Source organism: Cydia pomonella, chromosome 11 (genome assembly GCF_033807575.1).
Source record: "Cydia pomonella isolate Wapato2018A chromosome 11, ilCydPomo1, whole genome shotgun sequence".
Classification (NCBI taxonomy): Eukaryota; Metazoa; Arthropoda; class Insecta; order Lepidoptera; family Tortricidae; genus Cydia; species Cydia pomonella.
Genome location: NC_084713.1, coordinates 2106398 through 2123381, shown reverse-complemented (window position 1 = coordinate 2123381; position 16984 = coordinate 2106398). Strand labels below are relative to the sequence as shown.

Below are 16984 nucleotides of genomic sequence, written 5' to 3'. Positions count from 1 at the left end.
AGCCGCAGGCTGCAGGGAATTAAAGACCCGAGTTTGCAATATTCTTACCCCCGGAGTTACACACAATGTTTTTCATTACACCTGCGAAGAAAAAACTACATTTTAAGCGAAATAATTCTTAAATACGGTGACATATCAAACATTCGTCCGCCATTTTGTAATTTATTGACAGGTTAGGCATCGAGGGCACAGACGTATTCGGCATTCAGCCACGATTGAAAATTATGAAAAATAATGTAAACGGCTGTTAAATTAATCAAATTAAATAGTTTTAAACATAAACAAAAATATTAAATTATAAACGTCAGTATTTTATAAGTAAAACTCATTTATGCTACATGGTTTGTATGAATAAGTGACGTAATAAAAAAACTTTTTTTACAATCCATAACTCCCACGGGAACAATATAGATCTTTGTCCTTCAATACACCTTTATGAAATAAGATCTTTTTAAAGCAAGTGTGATGAAAACGTTTATTATATCTGTTATATTATCTTTTTACATGCCTGCATGCATGCATGCATGATTCGCAAACTTTCAACGTTTAATCCCTCAGATGCAACGCACGCTCCCTACGTTGTAGGGTCTGCTATCTACCTCAATCAACAGTTATCTGTTTTAAAAAGGAGCAAAGTTGTTGTTTAAGCGCTCGTGCTATTCATATTAACGCACCATAAAAACGAGGCCTCCTGTGCCGATGTGTGTGTGAGCGCAATAAGAGCGTATCAATTTTTTTCATTGTGTGTCATATAATGTATGTACTGCACTCACAGGCCGTACGAGGAGTTGATGGTGAGCGCGGTGATGGGGCTGGGCGCGCCCTGCTGCAGCGCCACCAGCGCGGCCTGGAAGCCGGCCGCGCGCCGCGCCCCGCCCGTGCCGGCCGCGCCGCGCACGCGCAGCCCGCCCATGCCGCCTCCTCCCCCCGCCCATACACCACTCTGTTATATATTATAAAAATTTACAAGTTAATTCATTGGCACAGTCTGGTAGGATAATTGCCGACCAGAACTGAAAGTAAAATTCAATAACATGACTCTCCGGAATTAGCTTATTTGTGACTGAAAAATGCATATAATGTCAATAACTACTAACCACCGACACTATTCCGCCAATAACCTTCTTTCTGTACATACCGGCAGCTGAGAGTTCGCGGTTCATATTTGATTAGAATATGACCTGGACAGGGTTAGATTTATGCCATTCATACATCGAAGAACTAGTCAAATAATCCACGCGTATAATAATTTTGTGTTGTAACATAACAGACTAACCCAACATAAGTAATATATTCAGTGTTATGTAAACATTTTCCGCTATTAATATATATATATGACCGCCTGTTGTCTGCCTCTATCCCTAATCAATTGTTTTTCTTTAAGCTGTATCTTTTACTGAGGTGTGCCAATAAAGAGTATTCTATCTATCTATCTATGGCAGTGCGTAGTCACGTTCAGGTGCAGCCAGCAAAATTTACATGGGTACCCGAATCGGGTCGAAAATATTTGAACAGGCGGAGTGAAAACAAAGGAAAATCCCCACTTTCAGTTCCAACGGAAATACTTTTGTTGGAAATGGCACAGAATAAATAATAGTACCTACTACGTACAGAAGGTTCACTGTATAACAAAACCCCTGTTAAGGTATACCGAACGTAGGCACGTTCGGTGCAGGCGCACGTTGCCGATTGGACCGAGTTCCTTCAAAAGGCGTGAATACCGCTAGGGTTACCACCGTCCGAACCGAGTACCGTCACCTATTATTATGTTCTGTTTAAAGCAGTTTAACATACTCGTCAATCATACATTAAGGTGACGTTCGAATTCAGAATGTACCAGATATCCTGCGGCAGTATTGCAGCGCGAAACCACTGCCGCAAATATCAAAATTTAGGGTAGACACATCGATTTTGACATTTGCGGTAGTAATACAGTAATACTGCTGCTGTGGACTACCAGGAAACCACTACCAGGAAATATCAACATAGGACATTTTATAGAAAGATATATCAAATTTGACATTTCTGGCAGTAATGAACGCAGCGCGATATTACTGCCGCAGATGCCAAAATTGATGTTGCTACCCTGAATTTTCAACATTTACGGCAGAAATGCAGTCAATTGCAGTCGGCAGTAATGTCACGCTGCAATAAAATAAATAAAATAAAATAAAAAGCCTTCATTGATTCTCTGCGAGATTACAGTATTTTTTTTTCTTTTATACCACGACGGTGGCAAACAAGCATATGGCCCGCCTGATGGTAAGCAGTCACCGCAGCCTATGGACGCCTGCAACTCCAGAGGTCTTACATGCGCGTTGCAGACCCTTTAAAAACCTGTACACTCTTTTTTTGAAGAACCCCATACTGTAGACCCTCGGGAAAACCTCGGAAGGGAGCTCATTCCACAGCCGGAGCGTCCGCGGGAGGAAATTCCTCTTGAACCGCACAGTACGCGACCATTTAGGTTCTAAGGTGTGAGGATGAACACCCTGCCGACGGCGAGCGGTGCGGTGATAGAAAGTGGCCGTTGGCATCATGTCAAACAATTCCTCAGAGCACAGCCCATTGTACAAGCGGTAGAACACACACAAGGAGATAAAGTCTCTCGTTAGACTTAAAGTTTCAATACCGCTTGTGAGTTTGGGATCGTCAACGATTCGCACAGCGCGCCTTTGGACTGAGTCAAAGGGTCCAAGCTGGCATGCAGGTGCTCCTGCCCGAAGGTGACAGCAATACTCCATATGGGGTCTGACTTGCGATTTATATAGCAGCAGTCTTTGCCCCGGAGTAAAGTATCGCCTCGCTTTAATGACCACACCGAGTTTTTTGGATGCCAGCGCAGCCTTCCCTTCCAGGTGGCTACGGAATTGGACGTCACTGGAGATGTCGACACCGAGGATCCCAATACTCCCTGACATAAGGTAAGGGCTGTGCCTTGGAAATTTCTTAGCGGTGAACGCGCAAACTTGTGTCTTCGTGGGGTTGAATCGGACTAGATTGTCCCGACCCCACACCGAAACTTTACTCGTAAAGACCCCTCTTTGGATGAAGGGTTCCTTCAGTTTTCGCCAAGTGTTTCTATCCTTGGCTTTCTGTGGCCAATATTTGCCAGCTGTAGCCACTCTTTCATCGGTCCACCTTTCTTTGGCCTTCCCATGTTTCCTGGTCTCGGGGTCACGCCATAGCATGGTTATTTTTGCCCATCTTTCTGTGTTTGAACGTGCTACGTGGCCACACCATTTCCATTTCAGTGTTTGTGCGTATGGTAGAGCATCTATTCTAGTGCCTTTAAGTTAAATTAAAAAAACAAAATGGAAAAATATATCTGTAATTTTACCGTATTTAACTTCGCCTCATAGAATCCGTCGTCTTTTGGGTTTCAAGTATCGGGTTCTTATAGATTCTCGCTAACAATTTTAACTATACCGCTTATATTCTACAATGTATAACAAACGGAAATCAAAAAAATTCAGCAATTATTTGGCGCAGTCTAATATGATATTGATAATAGCCGATCGGGACTTAGCGTTTTCTCAAATGTCTCGTCGTAATTACTAAATTCGCTTGTTGTGATCTAAATTATTTTAAGAAGTGGCCTGTTTTTAACTACAGATATAGTTGACCAAGATAATTCAATAATAATAGAAGAAAGATAACTTACTCTCCTACTCTCTCCCTCTATACTGTCTCCACCACGACTGAAAGAAGCAGAGCGACTACCATCTGGCTCTGGTGACGCCTCCTCCTCTAGTGAATCCGTTATCATTGGGATTTCTAATACCTGAAACAAATTTTAATCCATTAAGTAAAAAAAATCAATAAAAATTAGTTAAAATTTTATTAATGTCCAGAAAATTCACGAGGATTTCCTATAAATTAATTACAATAAATACACTCTGACTACCACAATCAAGCAACACTTAGCTGGTGACCACCGATTTGAAAAAATGCGTCATTCGTTTAATTTTTCCAGACAAACATTTTTTTCGCGTCCGACAAGACGCACGATAATAATTATGTTACAAGGTCGATGCCGCATGAGTATACCGATTTTTTAAAAGCTTCCGACTAAATTGATAATTCACAGTAGCTACTAGATACATATATAAAACATGGAAACTTAGACATCTTTAGATGGTTTGAACACTTTATTAAAAAAATTGAAGTCAAGCATAGGCAGTAACTCTATAAAGTTATACTTCTAGGTAGATACTTGAGCATGATCATTGATCCGGGGGTACCACAAGGCTCTCATTTCATACCGCTATTATTTATCTAATTATCTTATATGTGACATGGATTCGTGATTTGTCAAGTAAAAAACATATTCTTTATACTGGCGACGCGAAAGTATATAATACTAGATAGACGACCTGTGGAGAGATATATTAAAAGTTAATCGCTGGCTGTTCACACTGCCGGCGAGGACACACTCCACTCGTTGATCGCAGCGATAAAAGCTACCAATGATAAAACTAGCTCAGCGGTACTCGCTCAGTGATGCTCGTTTGGTGGTCAGAACTCACGACTTCATTTGCAAAGGGTGCTTCAGAGTGTTGCCGTCTGCTGCAACACTAATCTTTTTTTTACAGAAAGGCACATTGAAAATAAACGTTGAAAGAAAGAAAGAAACAAAGGAAATACATTTAAATGAACTTTCACACTCACATGTGTCTCAGCATGCGTGTCCTGTTTCCTGAATTTGAACAGCACCACGTGTCCGTGCGGCAGCGCCGCGCACAGCCGCCGCGACTCCGCGCACAGCGCCGCCTGCTGGATGGCGAGCGGGCAGTCGTCGCTGCCGCCGCCGTAGCCGCCCGACACGGACCCGCGCCGCTCGAACACTGGGGACACATTGTTACGGTCTCTAATGTAGAAGGTATCATGTCGAATACAATACACCCGAGAATATATTTACAATTTCAGGTACTGTGGTTTATCCAAGTCATTGTTCTTGTCATCGGCCGGAGCCTTAATTTAGGATGACAAAATGTAGTCATAACCGCTTCCTAGCTCAGGTTTTTCAAACAAATCAAGCGTTCTGTCTAGGTAATGTCACTAATGTCCTAGATATTATCGGACCACTACGTTGTTGTTTCTCTTGTTAAAATAGATACAGCCTTTTACAAAGATAGAAATGGTCCCTTGAAACTGCAATCAATGGATTCTAAGTCAACTTAGTAATGCAAAGGAGATCATGGCATAACATAAAATGCCACCATAATTTTAATTTGCCGTGTTATCCCGGCATTTTGCCACAGCTCATGGGAGCCTGGGGTCCGCTTAGCAACAAATCCCAATTGGCGTAGGCACTAGTGTTTACGAAAGCGACTGCCATCTGACCTTTCAACCCAGAGACAATTCGGCCTTATCGGGGATTAGTCCGGTTTCCTCACGATAATTTCCTTCACCGCGCGATTTCAAAGCGACTAGTAAATATCAAATGATATTTCGTACATAAGTTCCGAAAAATTCATGGGTTCGAGCCGGGATTTGAACACGCGACCTCCGGATTTCATGTCGCACGCTCTTACCGCTAGGCCAGGGGCGGATTAAGAAGGCGCGGGGCCCTTAGCACAATAGCTTGCGGGGCCCCCTGGTTAAAAAAAAAAGATTAAGTGCGAGTCGGACTCGCATCCCGAGGATTCAGTACCATCACAATATTTTTACGCTGTCTTAATCTTTTTCGACTCGTTCTCGATTAGTTATTAACATGTTATGCAGTGTATTTTTTAGGGTTTCCTAGTCACCTGGAAACTCTTATAGTTTCGCCATGTCCGTCTGTCCGAGGGTTTGCTCCGCGATCGTTAGTGCTAGATAGCCGTAATTGGGCATGGATACATAAATCATGCATTGCGACAGAACGGTAAAATAAAAACTATAAAAAAATTAGGTTACCTCCCATACAAAATGTTTTTTCTTTGTTTTTTTTTGCTTTGACCCTTTAGTGTGGCGTATGGTTGGATAAGGTATTTCAAAACCGAATAACGATCTTCAAAAACCTTTTTTTATAAAGTTATTAGTTTCGGTAATAATCGCTCCGAAAGAAAAAAAAAATTTTTAGCCATTATAAAAGTGCCTAATCTTAATGAAGTTGTTATTTTATCACAGTTCAATTCTTCTATATAGGTGTCCTCCTTACCTTCGGTTTTCATCACCAGATCAGGTGGATAACATTGTATTGTCACCGATTTTTCCCTAGTAAGTGAATTTTTACCAACAAATTTTGACAAATGGTCAAAAAAATAGTTTTCAGATTTTGAAAACAACTTACCAAGTATTGCAAGTTAAATAAAAGCATGTAGAGATGCTGTTTAACAACATCAATATTATTAAGTTTAATAAAAGCTTGTAAAAATAGGTGAAACGTGAGTCGGATCTAAGAAGTGGGAACTAATGGCTAAGTGAGCTAAAAAACAAGGCCGAAGAAAGAAATCCGGACCAAACGATTTCGTAGTAAAATGTACAGGATCCGCGGAGTGCGAGTTCTACTAGAACCTGGCCGGTTCCGCGTGCCGAAATCGCATGGTCAGGGTCGGAGCGCGGGGCCCCCCTTAGGCGCGGGGCCCTTAGCATATGCTTTTTCTGCTGTTCGGTTAATCCGCCACTGCGCTAGGCCACCACTGCTCCATGATTTTAATCTTCTTTCGAAACTTTACATTTATCTTAGTTAATAACGAATTGTTTTAGAAGATATATTTTATCTAATTAAAAGGTACTAAAATAATAGACGTGACTTACCTTTAGAACACTTTAATTTGTACAAAATTTGTAAAGTCCCTGCACTTGCATCCCAAAATTTTATGCTACCGTCTTGATGCCTGAAAAACAAAATGCTCATTTTAGTTTCATTACCTATGAAGTCCTAGGTTCGAATCCCGGTAAAGGAATTATTTGTGTGATGTACACAGATATTTGTTCCCGAGTCATGGGTGTTTTCTATGTGTTCAAGTATTTGTTTTATTATTACATAATATATCGTTGTCTGAGTACCCACAACACAAGCCTTCTTGAGTTTACCGTGGGACTTAGTCAATCTGTGTAAAAAGGTGCTATAATATTTATTTATTTTTTATTTATTACAAATCAGATATCTGATTCTAATCTGACTGAAAAGTAAAAAAAAAACACGCATTATTTTTTCTATAGCCTGCCATAGGCTCAGCCATACAAATTAAAAATATAAAATTAGCTAATGAAATTTGAACCTATAGCGTAGGAAATAGAGTTGATTTTGTTTTGTTTGAAAATTGACCCATACAAAACAAATGCAATTTAAATTTCATCGAACTTAATAAGTACTACGGGTAGAATCTTGAGCCTTAGGAGGATTGTACATATATATTTAAGGTTGTCTGAAATCGACATTGGTATAGTTTTTTGGGATTCATAGCTCATGTATGTCTTCCTGAGACCCAGAAGCAGTTATTTTGTATTTGAATTTGGAACTCTTTGTTATTCAATAAAAGTTCAACATAGATTGTGGAATATGTACAAATAATTGTACCGGTGGTCTCGGGAGGATATATTTTTTCATGTACATACATTTCTCAAAAAAATCAGCAGAAGAACCTCCAAAGTCGACGCACCACTGAAGGGATTAAAATGAAAGTTACCATGTATGTATCAAAAAGATAGTGACGGCAAAAATAGCCAAATATATCGGAGCACGGTAACAAAGGTGTTTGTGGTCACTTTGGGCGTCAGTGTGTATTTGCTGCTGACTGCGTACTGTACTGTGTGTGTAATATGTATAAGTATATCTATCTCACTCACCCTGTAAGTATAATCTCGCTGTAAGAGCAGGACGCAGGCGCCCACTCTCCTCCGTTAATCGGCCACTCCTTCTCGCTGAACCCCGTCGCCTTCTTGTTGCCTTGCCGACCCACGGAGTAAAAAGCAGGGATCTGGAACGTAAATAAAAGTACTATCATTAACCGTGTCCAGTCCCTTCCCATAATAGAATCTGTGTTATGCGAAACGGAAAATCTCAATATACTAATATTAGATATTAAGGATATCTCGAACGATCTTTTAGTTTTATTTTGTAAAGTGTTTGACAAGTGACAGATAGTTTTGCCGCGGTTTTGGTAAAATGTGACATTGACAGTTAGATTACGACTGAGAGGAAAAACTCAAGCGGTTGAATAAGAGATTTGTATTGTTGTAATTGTAGAAAACTCAAATATAAATAAACTATTGTAAACTAATTCAGTATTTTAGTGAGAGATCTATCACTAGATTCCGTGAGAGATCAAGAGTGATCACTAGATTCCTTAATTTACTTGAGTTGATTTTACTTAATTCACACGAGTACCATGAAAAGTTTGCGCAGTGGGACTTCTTAAGATTAAACGGTGACAAAATTAAGTTTATGACAGAGACGCCAAACGTCATATCTGTTTACTACATTAGGGGCAATCACACAAGGATTAATAACCTAAATCAAATGCGGACTATACTTCGTTTTTTAAGAAATAGGAAAAAGGGTAAACAATCTTGACGTATCCTTTTATTGAAAAAAAAAAAACGTTTAAGAAATAGCAGTAATACCTTCAAATAAACCAAAAAAAAAAAATATTACATGATGATATTGATGATACATGCTAAACAATTGTGACATATTTGCTGTGACTTATTTTTCAAAAGTGTATTTCAATAAAAAGAGTAAAACGACACATCAAGATTTTTTATAGGTAAAAAACTTAAGTAAGTCACCTGTTGTATGTAGTTGTGGCGTGTTCGAATACACAATACATGTTTAAAAGACACACACAAACAGAACAAATGTCTATTCGAACACGTCACAACTACATACAACAGGTGACTTACTTAAGTTTTTTACCTATACCCTTTTTCTAATGCTAAAAAAACGAAGTATAATTATATAATGGATGTTTGTGGTCTCTGGAAGTAATTCAGTGTTTTCTATGTCAAAGGCCCAGAAGAAGAGTTCCTAAATATTTTAGAAAGTATATCCGATGATTACCAAGTCTGAAGGGCAATCAGCGAAGTACGAACAGCACGTGACGGGCGACTCGTGTATGTCCATGGGGTACGGGTTCTCGAAGCACGGGTAGCCGGGCGTCTGCAGGTCGATCACCACCAGGTCGTTCTGGAGGAGCACCACGATCGCGTACGGCTCTTGGTAATCTGGAAAACACGGGAAAAAAATCTTAATACTTAACCCCATATGTTTAACTTATTGGAGCCCATAACTTTAGAATTATGTGTCCATGGAACAGGGATAAACGCTGAGGGCCGGTACAGACGGACTGCAACGCGGAGGCAATTTATATGGGAACCACACGCTGACTGGACGCCGACTGCACAGTTTTCATACAAATTGCAGCCGGATTGCAGTCCGTCTGTGCCGACCCTAAGATGAGAAAGAGCCAAAGGAACCATTACACAAAATGTCTAAGGAGAAAAGCAGTCCAATTACAATTCTAGCTTGTCAGCTACTACTATTGTATGGACAAAATCAACGTGCAAGTTGAGTCATTAAGTGTGTGTGTAAGTGGCATTATGAACATCATATTTTCATAGTAATTTGACGTTTGTGATTTCACTTTTACACTCTGTCTCAGCAAAGCCTTTAAGTTAAGGGCTTATTACAATTATCCTGCCGTCAGGCCTCGATCGTTCTCGTCGTCGGCACCTAAGCCGCGCCCGAAAAAGATAGTTTTCCGTTTCACGAAATATAAGGACATTGTTAACAGTACTTGACATGTAGAAATACTTTGTCTCGAATTGCCAAAAATGTTTAATGTTTGATATTTTTGCAGTTGAACTATTTTTTACATCAAGAAATATTGTAAACGATGTGTTAATATTACGCGAAACGGAAAACGATCTTTTAGCCCAAAAAACAGCGGTTCCATAGAAAACATGGACATGTGATGTGATTGACCAAAATTTATGAGACAGCAGATTTTTTTTTTCGCGATTTCGGAGTTGGCCTTATAGTAAAAGTTGTTCTGTATGACCACCCCTCAGCGTATGGTCAAACATAACAATTTCACCTATATAGTTCGCGTCATCCACGATGACACGCAGATTTGTCAAATCTAACCTATAATAATATGACAATACGAGTCAAGTCATACGGTTCGTGAATGAGACGATCTGTAGTGGTCACTTACCGGCCGTGTGTGGACTCTCACAGAGCGTGACAAAATCAACCACGCTGTGCTCCATCTCTAGAACTGTGGTGCTTTTGCCGTTGAGGACTGTAATGCTGTGCGTGCGGCCCGCCTTGTCTGTTGGCAGCCCGCCCGAGAATATTACTAGGCTTTCCCTGGAATATAGAGAATAAATATTTAATAAACTTTCAAAATTTCGTGGCCATTCATGGTAAGGTTTGGGGGTCCTTTTTTGTGCGATCGCATCTCTTAATTTAATGTTGTTTGACACATAAATACATGTAATGAGGTTATGGAGACACGAAGACGGTTCTATTGAATAGGCATTAATAGTTACAAAAACGACTGGTGCCACATTATTTTAAGTTAGAAAAAAAAAAGAATCTCACCCTGTTTTTGCAGTTTTCCATTCAAGTCTGTGTATAGGTTTGCAAGGTTCTAGTTTTCCATCTTTGTTCGCTTTTGCTGAAAACATAAAAATATAATTTATTAGGTTAGGTCTGAGGTCAGGATAGGTTTGTGTCATTGACATTGTATGCGTTATTTTGTATTAACCTAAGGTAAGGTCAATACCGAAGTGTGGCTGGCCATCACCATCACATTGGGCTTGTTTACACATTCTTCTTCTTGAACCTAGCGTTTTCCCGGCCTAGCATCAGGGTCCGCTTTCCTACTTAATTTTCTCCGTTTTGCCCGGTCTTAAGCATCCTCAGGTGTGAAATTGTTCTCTTCCATGTCCGCTATCACGACGTTCAGTCAGCGCTTCATAGACCTACCGCGGCCGCGTGTGAAACAGGCCCCAATGTGAAGGCTAGTCACACTTGCCCCTATGCTATATTTACCCGTATTGACCTTACACGAAAAATTCAATACGTTTAGAATTCTGATTTTGTAACGGCTTGACCGGTGACTAGTACGTACAGTCTGCATCAATAGTAGCGGACGAAACAACGCGCCAAAAGTAACTGCCATCCTAGAAAACTTCTCCAAATAGGGATATATCTCTACAGTGTGCCAACGCTCCATCCACACACACAGTCATGAGTTTCCCATCGTGTTGCCAAGCGGCCGCGCGGATGCCTTCACTGTGCCGTTCGAACTTTCGAAGGTTACTAGTTAGCGTGATAAAAGATCTGCTTACCATGAGGATAAGATAGAGATGTGAGCCTATGTTGACGCCTGCTCCACACCGCCAACGCTCCATCCACCCGGGGCTCCATCAGACCACTTTCGAAAGTTACTAGTTAGTGTGACAAAATACTTGCTTACCATGGGGATAAGATACAGATGTCGATCCGGGTTGACGCGTGCTCCACACTGCCAACGCTCCATCCACATGCGCAGTCATGAGTTTCCCATCGTGTTGCCAAGCGGCCGCGTGGATGCCTTCACCCGGAGCTCAAGACGACTTTCAAAGGTTACTAGTGAGTGTGATAAAATACTTGCTTACCATGGGGATAAGACAGAGATGTCGGTCTAGGTTGACGCGTATTCCATACAGCCAATGCTCCATCTACATGCGCAGTCATGAATTTCCCATCGTGTTGCCAAGCGGCCGCGCGAATGCCTTCGCCCGGGGTTCCGAGCGAGCCGCGCCATTCGGCTGCCTTAGCTCGGAGGTCCCAGACTACTACTAGTCCGGTCTCGTAGGCTACTAGCAGCTGGAATGAGATAATGTCCAGTAAATAAATTTTACTTAAGCTGTATTTTTATTTTCCTCGTACTAAAATCATAATTTGATTCGCCAATGGATGAAAAGAGATTGCATGTAGCGGAAATGAAAATGTGAAAATGAATGTGTGGTGTGAACAAGACTGGATAGGTTAAGGAAAAGTAAGGATAAAGCCTGAGTGGACGCTCGAGTTGGGCGTGCAGCGGGGCGGGGCGTGCATGTTAAACAAATGCAAACGTATAGGAGCGGCCTTAGTGCACGCTGCTCAAATTATTCGTGAGCCCGACGCCAAGCTGCACGCCCCACCGAACGCTCCGCTTCGAGCGCCCACTCAGGCCTTATACTAAGAGCGAATCGCCTAGTCTCGTACGGGCATTGATGCGAAGGGATGAAAGGCATGTGACGAGAAATGTATTACGAATGAATGTGGAGGGAAACCCGAGGAAAAGGTGGATGGAGTGTGTGAGAGATGACATGAAACGAACGCGAGTGAATGATGATATGACGGGCGAGTGATTGGTATTAAAGAAAAAGACATGCTGCGCCGACCCCAAATGAATGGGATAATGTCAAGCGAATGATGACTCGTACTACTTATCCTGTTTTACTATCTCTTTGGTATCTCTTTTGAACTAAAATGCGAATCGATTGAACATATTGCATCAATCCAACTGTCATTTTAGTTACGGGCATATTAAAAACAAGGTTAACATTTATAGGATTTAGTTTTGTCGTAAAGCTATGACCTGAACTACGAGCAAATTAATTTAATGTTGAGTTGATTTACAAATAATAGGTATTTCAGGATGGACTCGTTTTAAATATGCAGTCAAGTGATATGTATATCGAAGCAAGGAAGTTGCTCAGCACAATCTGATTACTAATTTATATACAATTTCTTAAAGTTCATAGCCACTGTACCGTCAACTGCAGAGAAAAGGTATAACTTCTATGCAGGGGTGGTACCTTTTCTCTGCAGGTGACTGACTGTACAAAGAATAATGAGTTAAACTATGTATGATCACGAGAATATTTGTTTTAGTTTAGGATACTTATTGCATAAAAAAGTAAGCTACCTTATTGGCATCCAAGGGGTTGTCGCATATCTCCACCACGGCTCCCGGGTGATTCGTTCTCGTACTGCAACAAACAAATACATAACATTAATTACTACAGAATTAGACAGAGTAGGAAAATTCAATAAGATATTATTCTAGAGAATAATATACATAATAATGGAAAAATTGCCGTCTTTCTCGCACTTACATGTATTTTATCATTGTTATTAAGAATGTAAAGTAGGAGTGTATGTAAAGCTCTACCAATTTTATCGCACCTGCGAAGAGAAAACCGGCTCAGCGAGATGCTGGCAGTGAATGTGTTTAACATATATAATGTGACGTTTTCAACAAAAAGGTACCACCTTGTAGGTTGACGATAAGTTTGATTTCAAATTAAGCCTATATGGAAATAGCGCCTTATTGATAACCGACAATAAGTACTCTTTTGGTTGGAAATGGCACATATATTTGAAATAATTTTGTTTATTCTCAATTATCATAGTTTACGCGCTCTTTTTTAATTTGGAATAAATACGCGCACCATTTTTCAAACCGCTGTCTGTTAATCTACTAATAAACATACAAATAAAAGTAACAGTTAAATCTTGCTCAATCCGTCAATTTTTTGCAAATCTTTTGTTAAATTTTAATATTCTGAATTCGCTAGCATGTCTATATATGCTAAGTATAGAAATTAAATGAAATCATAAATTTCAACAATTCTGCATTGTGATTGCTTTTTGTTAACTATTATTACGTGGAAGCAAAATAAGAAGCAATTACAAAAACAAGAACCCGAAGTAGATACATCAAAACTGGCGTAATTATGGAAAAGTCACGCCTCCACGAGTAACGAAAATTGTTCGTAATTCGGGCGCTCGTCAATTATTTAATTAAGTTACAATTTATAATCTTACGCATTTTGTCGCCTCAGTGTTCATAATGAGAACAGGGTGCAATTTTATCACAGGCTTGATTTGCGGCAAAACATGACAAGTACACGTAAACAAGAGAACGCAAATAATTAAGATATTCAGAGGGAAGAATAGCTTTGCAATCCTAACAAAAAACGGTAGGTACTTTTTCTATGAAATTCCATTTCGGGAGAAAACGGTCTCTACTAACTGAATCTGAACAAATCACTTTGATTTTGATGTCGATCGCTTCCAAATAATATATTCTAGGTTCATAGGTTTCGCTCTTTACTCTTTACACTTTTTACTCTTTACTCTTTATTCTTTACTCTTTATTTTTTATTCTTTGTTCTAAGTTTAAAGTGATCAATTCTTATGGCATTATTCATTAACGCTTGTCAAGTCCAACAAGCCCTTGATCATGAAATTTGACATTTAAGTTTGTTACAAATAGACAACATTTAACAGAAGTTTGCTAAGTTTGACAAAAAATATAATTAAGGGGTTTAGAGATAAACTTCTTCTTTGTCCGTCCCTGCTCCCGTTATCTGGGGTCGGGTCTCCTCACACTTCTGCGCCAGGCCTGTCGCTCCCGGATTGTCGGTTTTGGCAATTGGGCTTACTTGAGGTCTCTATCGATGTTGGACCACCAGGTTAATGGCGGGCGGCCGCTACCTCTCTTGTGTTCTGGTAAGTTTAGAGCGATTTTTACCACATGGTCTTCAAGAAGGTCCACAAAGAAGAGATATAAATTACATTTTAGCTTATATTGTTTCTTAACGGGAAAAGAAAACAAAAACAATCAGAGATTTATGTTATCCAAAAATCTACAAATGCAGTATTGCTTCCTAAATGTTAACAATTCTAAAAACGAATGTTTTCTTTCCGCAATTGAATAATAAGGTATTTAACGTTTTAAGATAGAATCCAAAAAAAATCTTCTACGCTGTGTAGTAAGACGACTGGCGCCGCCAAGACGCCACTTAAAGCGGCTCCCCTTAGCCGTCGACAAATCTAATAACCGCAGATTGTCCATCGGAGGGCCCGGATTGTGACGTAAGTGGATCACAAGCACTGCCTTCCCTTCTATTAGTTGACAACAATAAGGCCCAAATCAGGTCTTTTTACGTCGAAACGGTTTAAATCGGAGTTCTGGAGGCTTATTTAGAATCGTCAATTACTATTTGATGAAAATGAAAGTGCCCATCCTTTCATTTAGTCCTATTACAATGTCCACTCCAGATCAGTCCAGCCGCTCGTAGCTCACTCTCAACGGACTGTGGCCAAAAGTGTACAGGACGCCCGGAGGCGCGGCTTCCGTCATTGTAATGAGCAATTCAAACTAGGCCTTTGTTATGATGAAACACTTTACCAACTCTGAAGGTCTCTGAAGAGCGCATCTAAATCGCTGTCGCTTAGTCCCGTGGTTACAAACATAAACAGATCAACACTATTTTTTAAGTCTGATTTTACTTCAATCAATGAACACGAACGAATAAATGTTACGTTCAAACTCCGCTACCCTCATGAGATCTTTCCCCAGGTTAGAAGTCAATGGCTTAGTGAGATCCCTATAATATAGATAGATTATTATAATGTAATGTTTACCCAGGTATTGGCTGTTGTATTTATAAATGTTGTTATGTATTTTTCATGTCACTATATGAATGTTACTATAAATATTGTATTGACTTGTAAAAGAGGCCTTGGGGCCTACTTGCAGAATAAATTTTTGTTTTTTTTTTAAATAGAAATTACGTTGTCAGATCCCACTTGCTACAAATCGAAGCTATGGTTTAATGTCTTCACGAAGAATCCTTGAAACGAACAAGAACGTAAACATTTCAATACCACGACATCCTTAAGACACATCCAATTATTCTGGCGACAACAAAGTGAGCACACGCACATTTTAATTGTGTTCCGCTGACAAGGACAGTGACAGATCCCAGCGAGCTTGTTCATCTTACTGAAAGCTACATTCGTCTTCGTTGTTACGCACCAGACCGTGGCAAATAAAGCCTTAGAGCAGAAAAACGAATAGCTTTGTTTTGGTTTGAAGAGATTTGTTTACCAAAATAAATAAATCACTAGAATATTTGCTGTTTACAACAAGAAGGAAATTACAGAACAAAATAGATTTATTTCAATACAATAAAGACATAAAAAATGTTATAACGTATGTACAAGGCACTAAGAGCGTCTTCACATTGTCAGATCCAATATCGGATGTAGGATCTTACATCCTCGTAGTCAGGCCGCGGGTGCGCCGTCCGTAGCGGTCGCGTACACTTCAAGAAACAAGATGCCTACACATACGCACACAAACAAATATTATCGGTCCGACAGCTAACGGGGGGCTCAAATATGGCTGAAATTATTGATAGCGCCTATCCGATATCGGAAGTCAGATCAGAAGGCGCCTATATGAGAAAAACAGCTGTAGGGGAGTTCCCTATGGCATCAAGACCGCCTTTTTGTATTATCTATCGTTTTTAGTAATAATAATTTATTTATGAATGAATAAGTATAGAAAAACACATCTTCGCTCTTACGTTACGTTGCTTAGCTCCATAAGGCTGTTCGCCCAATTTGAGGTCAATTCCAAATCTTACACTAACACAAAAATTGAGATAGAGAACCGGCCTGCCACGTGTATTGTTAATCTAGATACGAGAAGACTGTCACAGTTTGACCAGCGTTACTATAGTTGCCCGGACTTACCTTCAAGGCTTTTTAGGTGGTTAGGTGCGCACAATCTTTACGCAACCTAAAATAACTATTACCATAAATTTCTACTACAAATACATAACAAGAAGATCACAATTAGAAGATCCAATTCGCTGAATTACGTGCGTAATTAGTAAAAAGCACAATCATAAATGCCTAAATCTCATGGTAATCTAATTCTTAACAAGCCAATCTGTAAACCACCCTTGTAGTCCGTCGGCGCGGCGCCACTTGTTGCAACCCCTCGTGAGACTCGCCCGCCCTAACCCCCACGGGCCACGTGCTTTGGGCCATGAAATAGGCGGACAGGTTTGTCAAAGTTTTGATAGCGAGTTTGCGAGTTGGGAGCGACCTTATCAACTCGGGCTCATCTAAAGCAGTATGTGTTAGGTGCAGTTTATGTAAACTGTTAAATAATGTTCGTCAGTTTTGTGTCGACAAAGCGCGGTTGTACTTGAA

The 16984-nt window shown here is 40.1% G+C and overlaps 1 protein-coding gene across 5 annotated transcripts in view; it reads right to left on the bottom strand.

The window, feature by feature from the left end:
• LOC133522611 (syntaxin-binding protein 5) overlaps positions 1-16984 on the bottom strand; it is a 458488-nt gene that overhangs the window by 17221 nt on the left and 424283 nt on the right. For 4 of the 5 annotated variants that reach the window (XM_061857976.1, XM_061857977.1, XM_061857978.1 and 1 more), the window contains exons 5-14: positions 12897-12960; positions 11599-11809; positions 10538-10613; positions 10149-10303; positions 8993-9156; positions 7780-7910; positions 6745-6824; positions 4672-4847; positions 3665-3784; positions 774-943 (exon numbers count right to left, since the gene is read on the bottom strand). In XM_061857976.1, the coding sequence (XP_061713960.1) occupies positions 774-943; positions 3665-3784; positions 4672-4847; positions 6745-6824; positions 7780-7910; positions 8993-9156; positions 10149-10303; positions 10538-10613; positions 11599-11809; positions 12897-12960 (1347 nt within the window). Of the gene's footprint in view, positions 1-773; positions 944-3664; positions 3785-4671; positions 4848-6744; positions 6825-7779; positions 7911-8992; positions 9157-10148; positions 10304-10537; positions 10614-11417; positions 11512-11598; positions 11810-12896; positions 12961-16984 lie in introns of those variants that run through there. The other variant, XM_061857980.1, reaches the window with a different exon arrangement.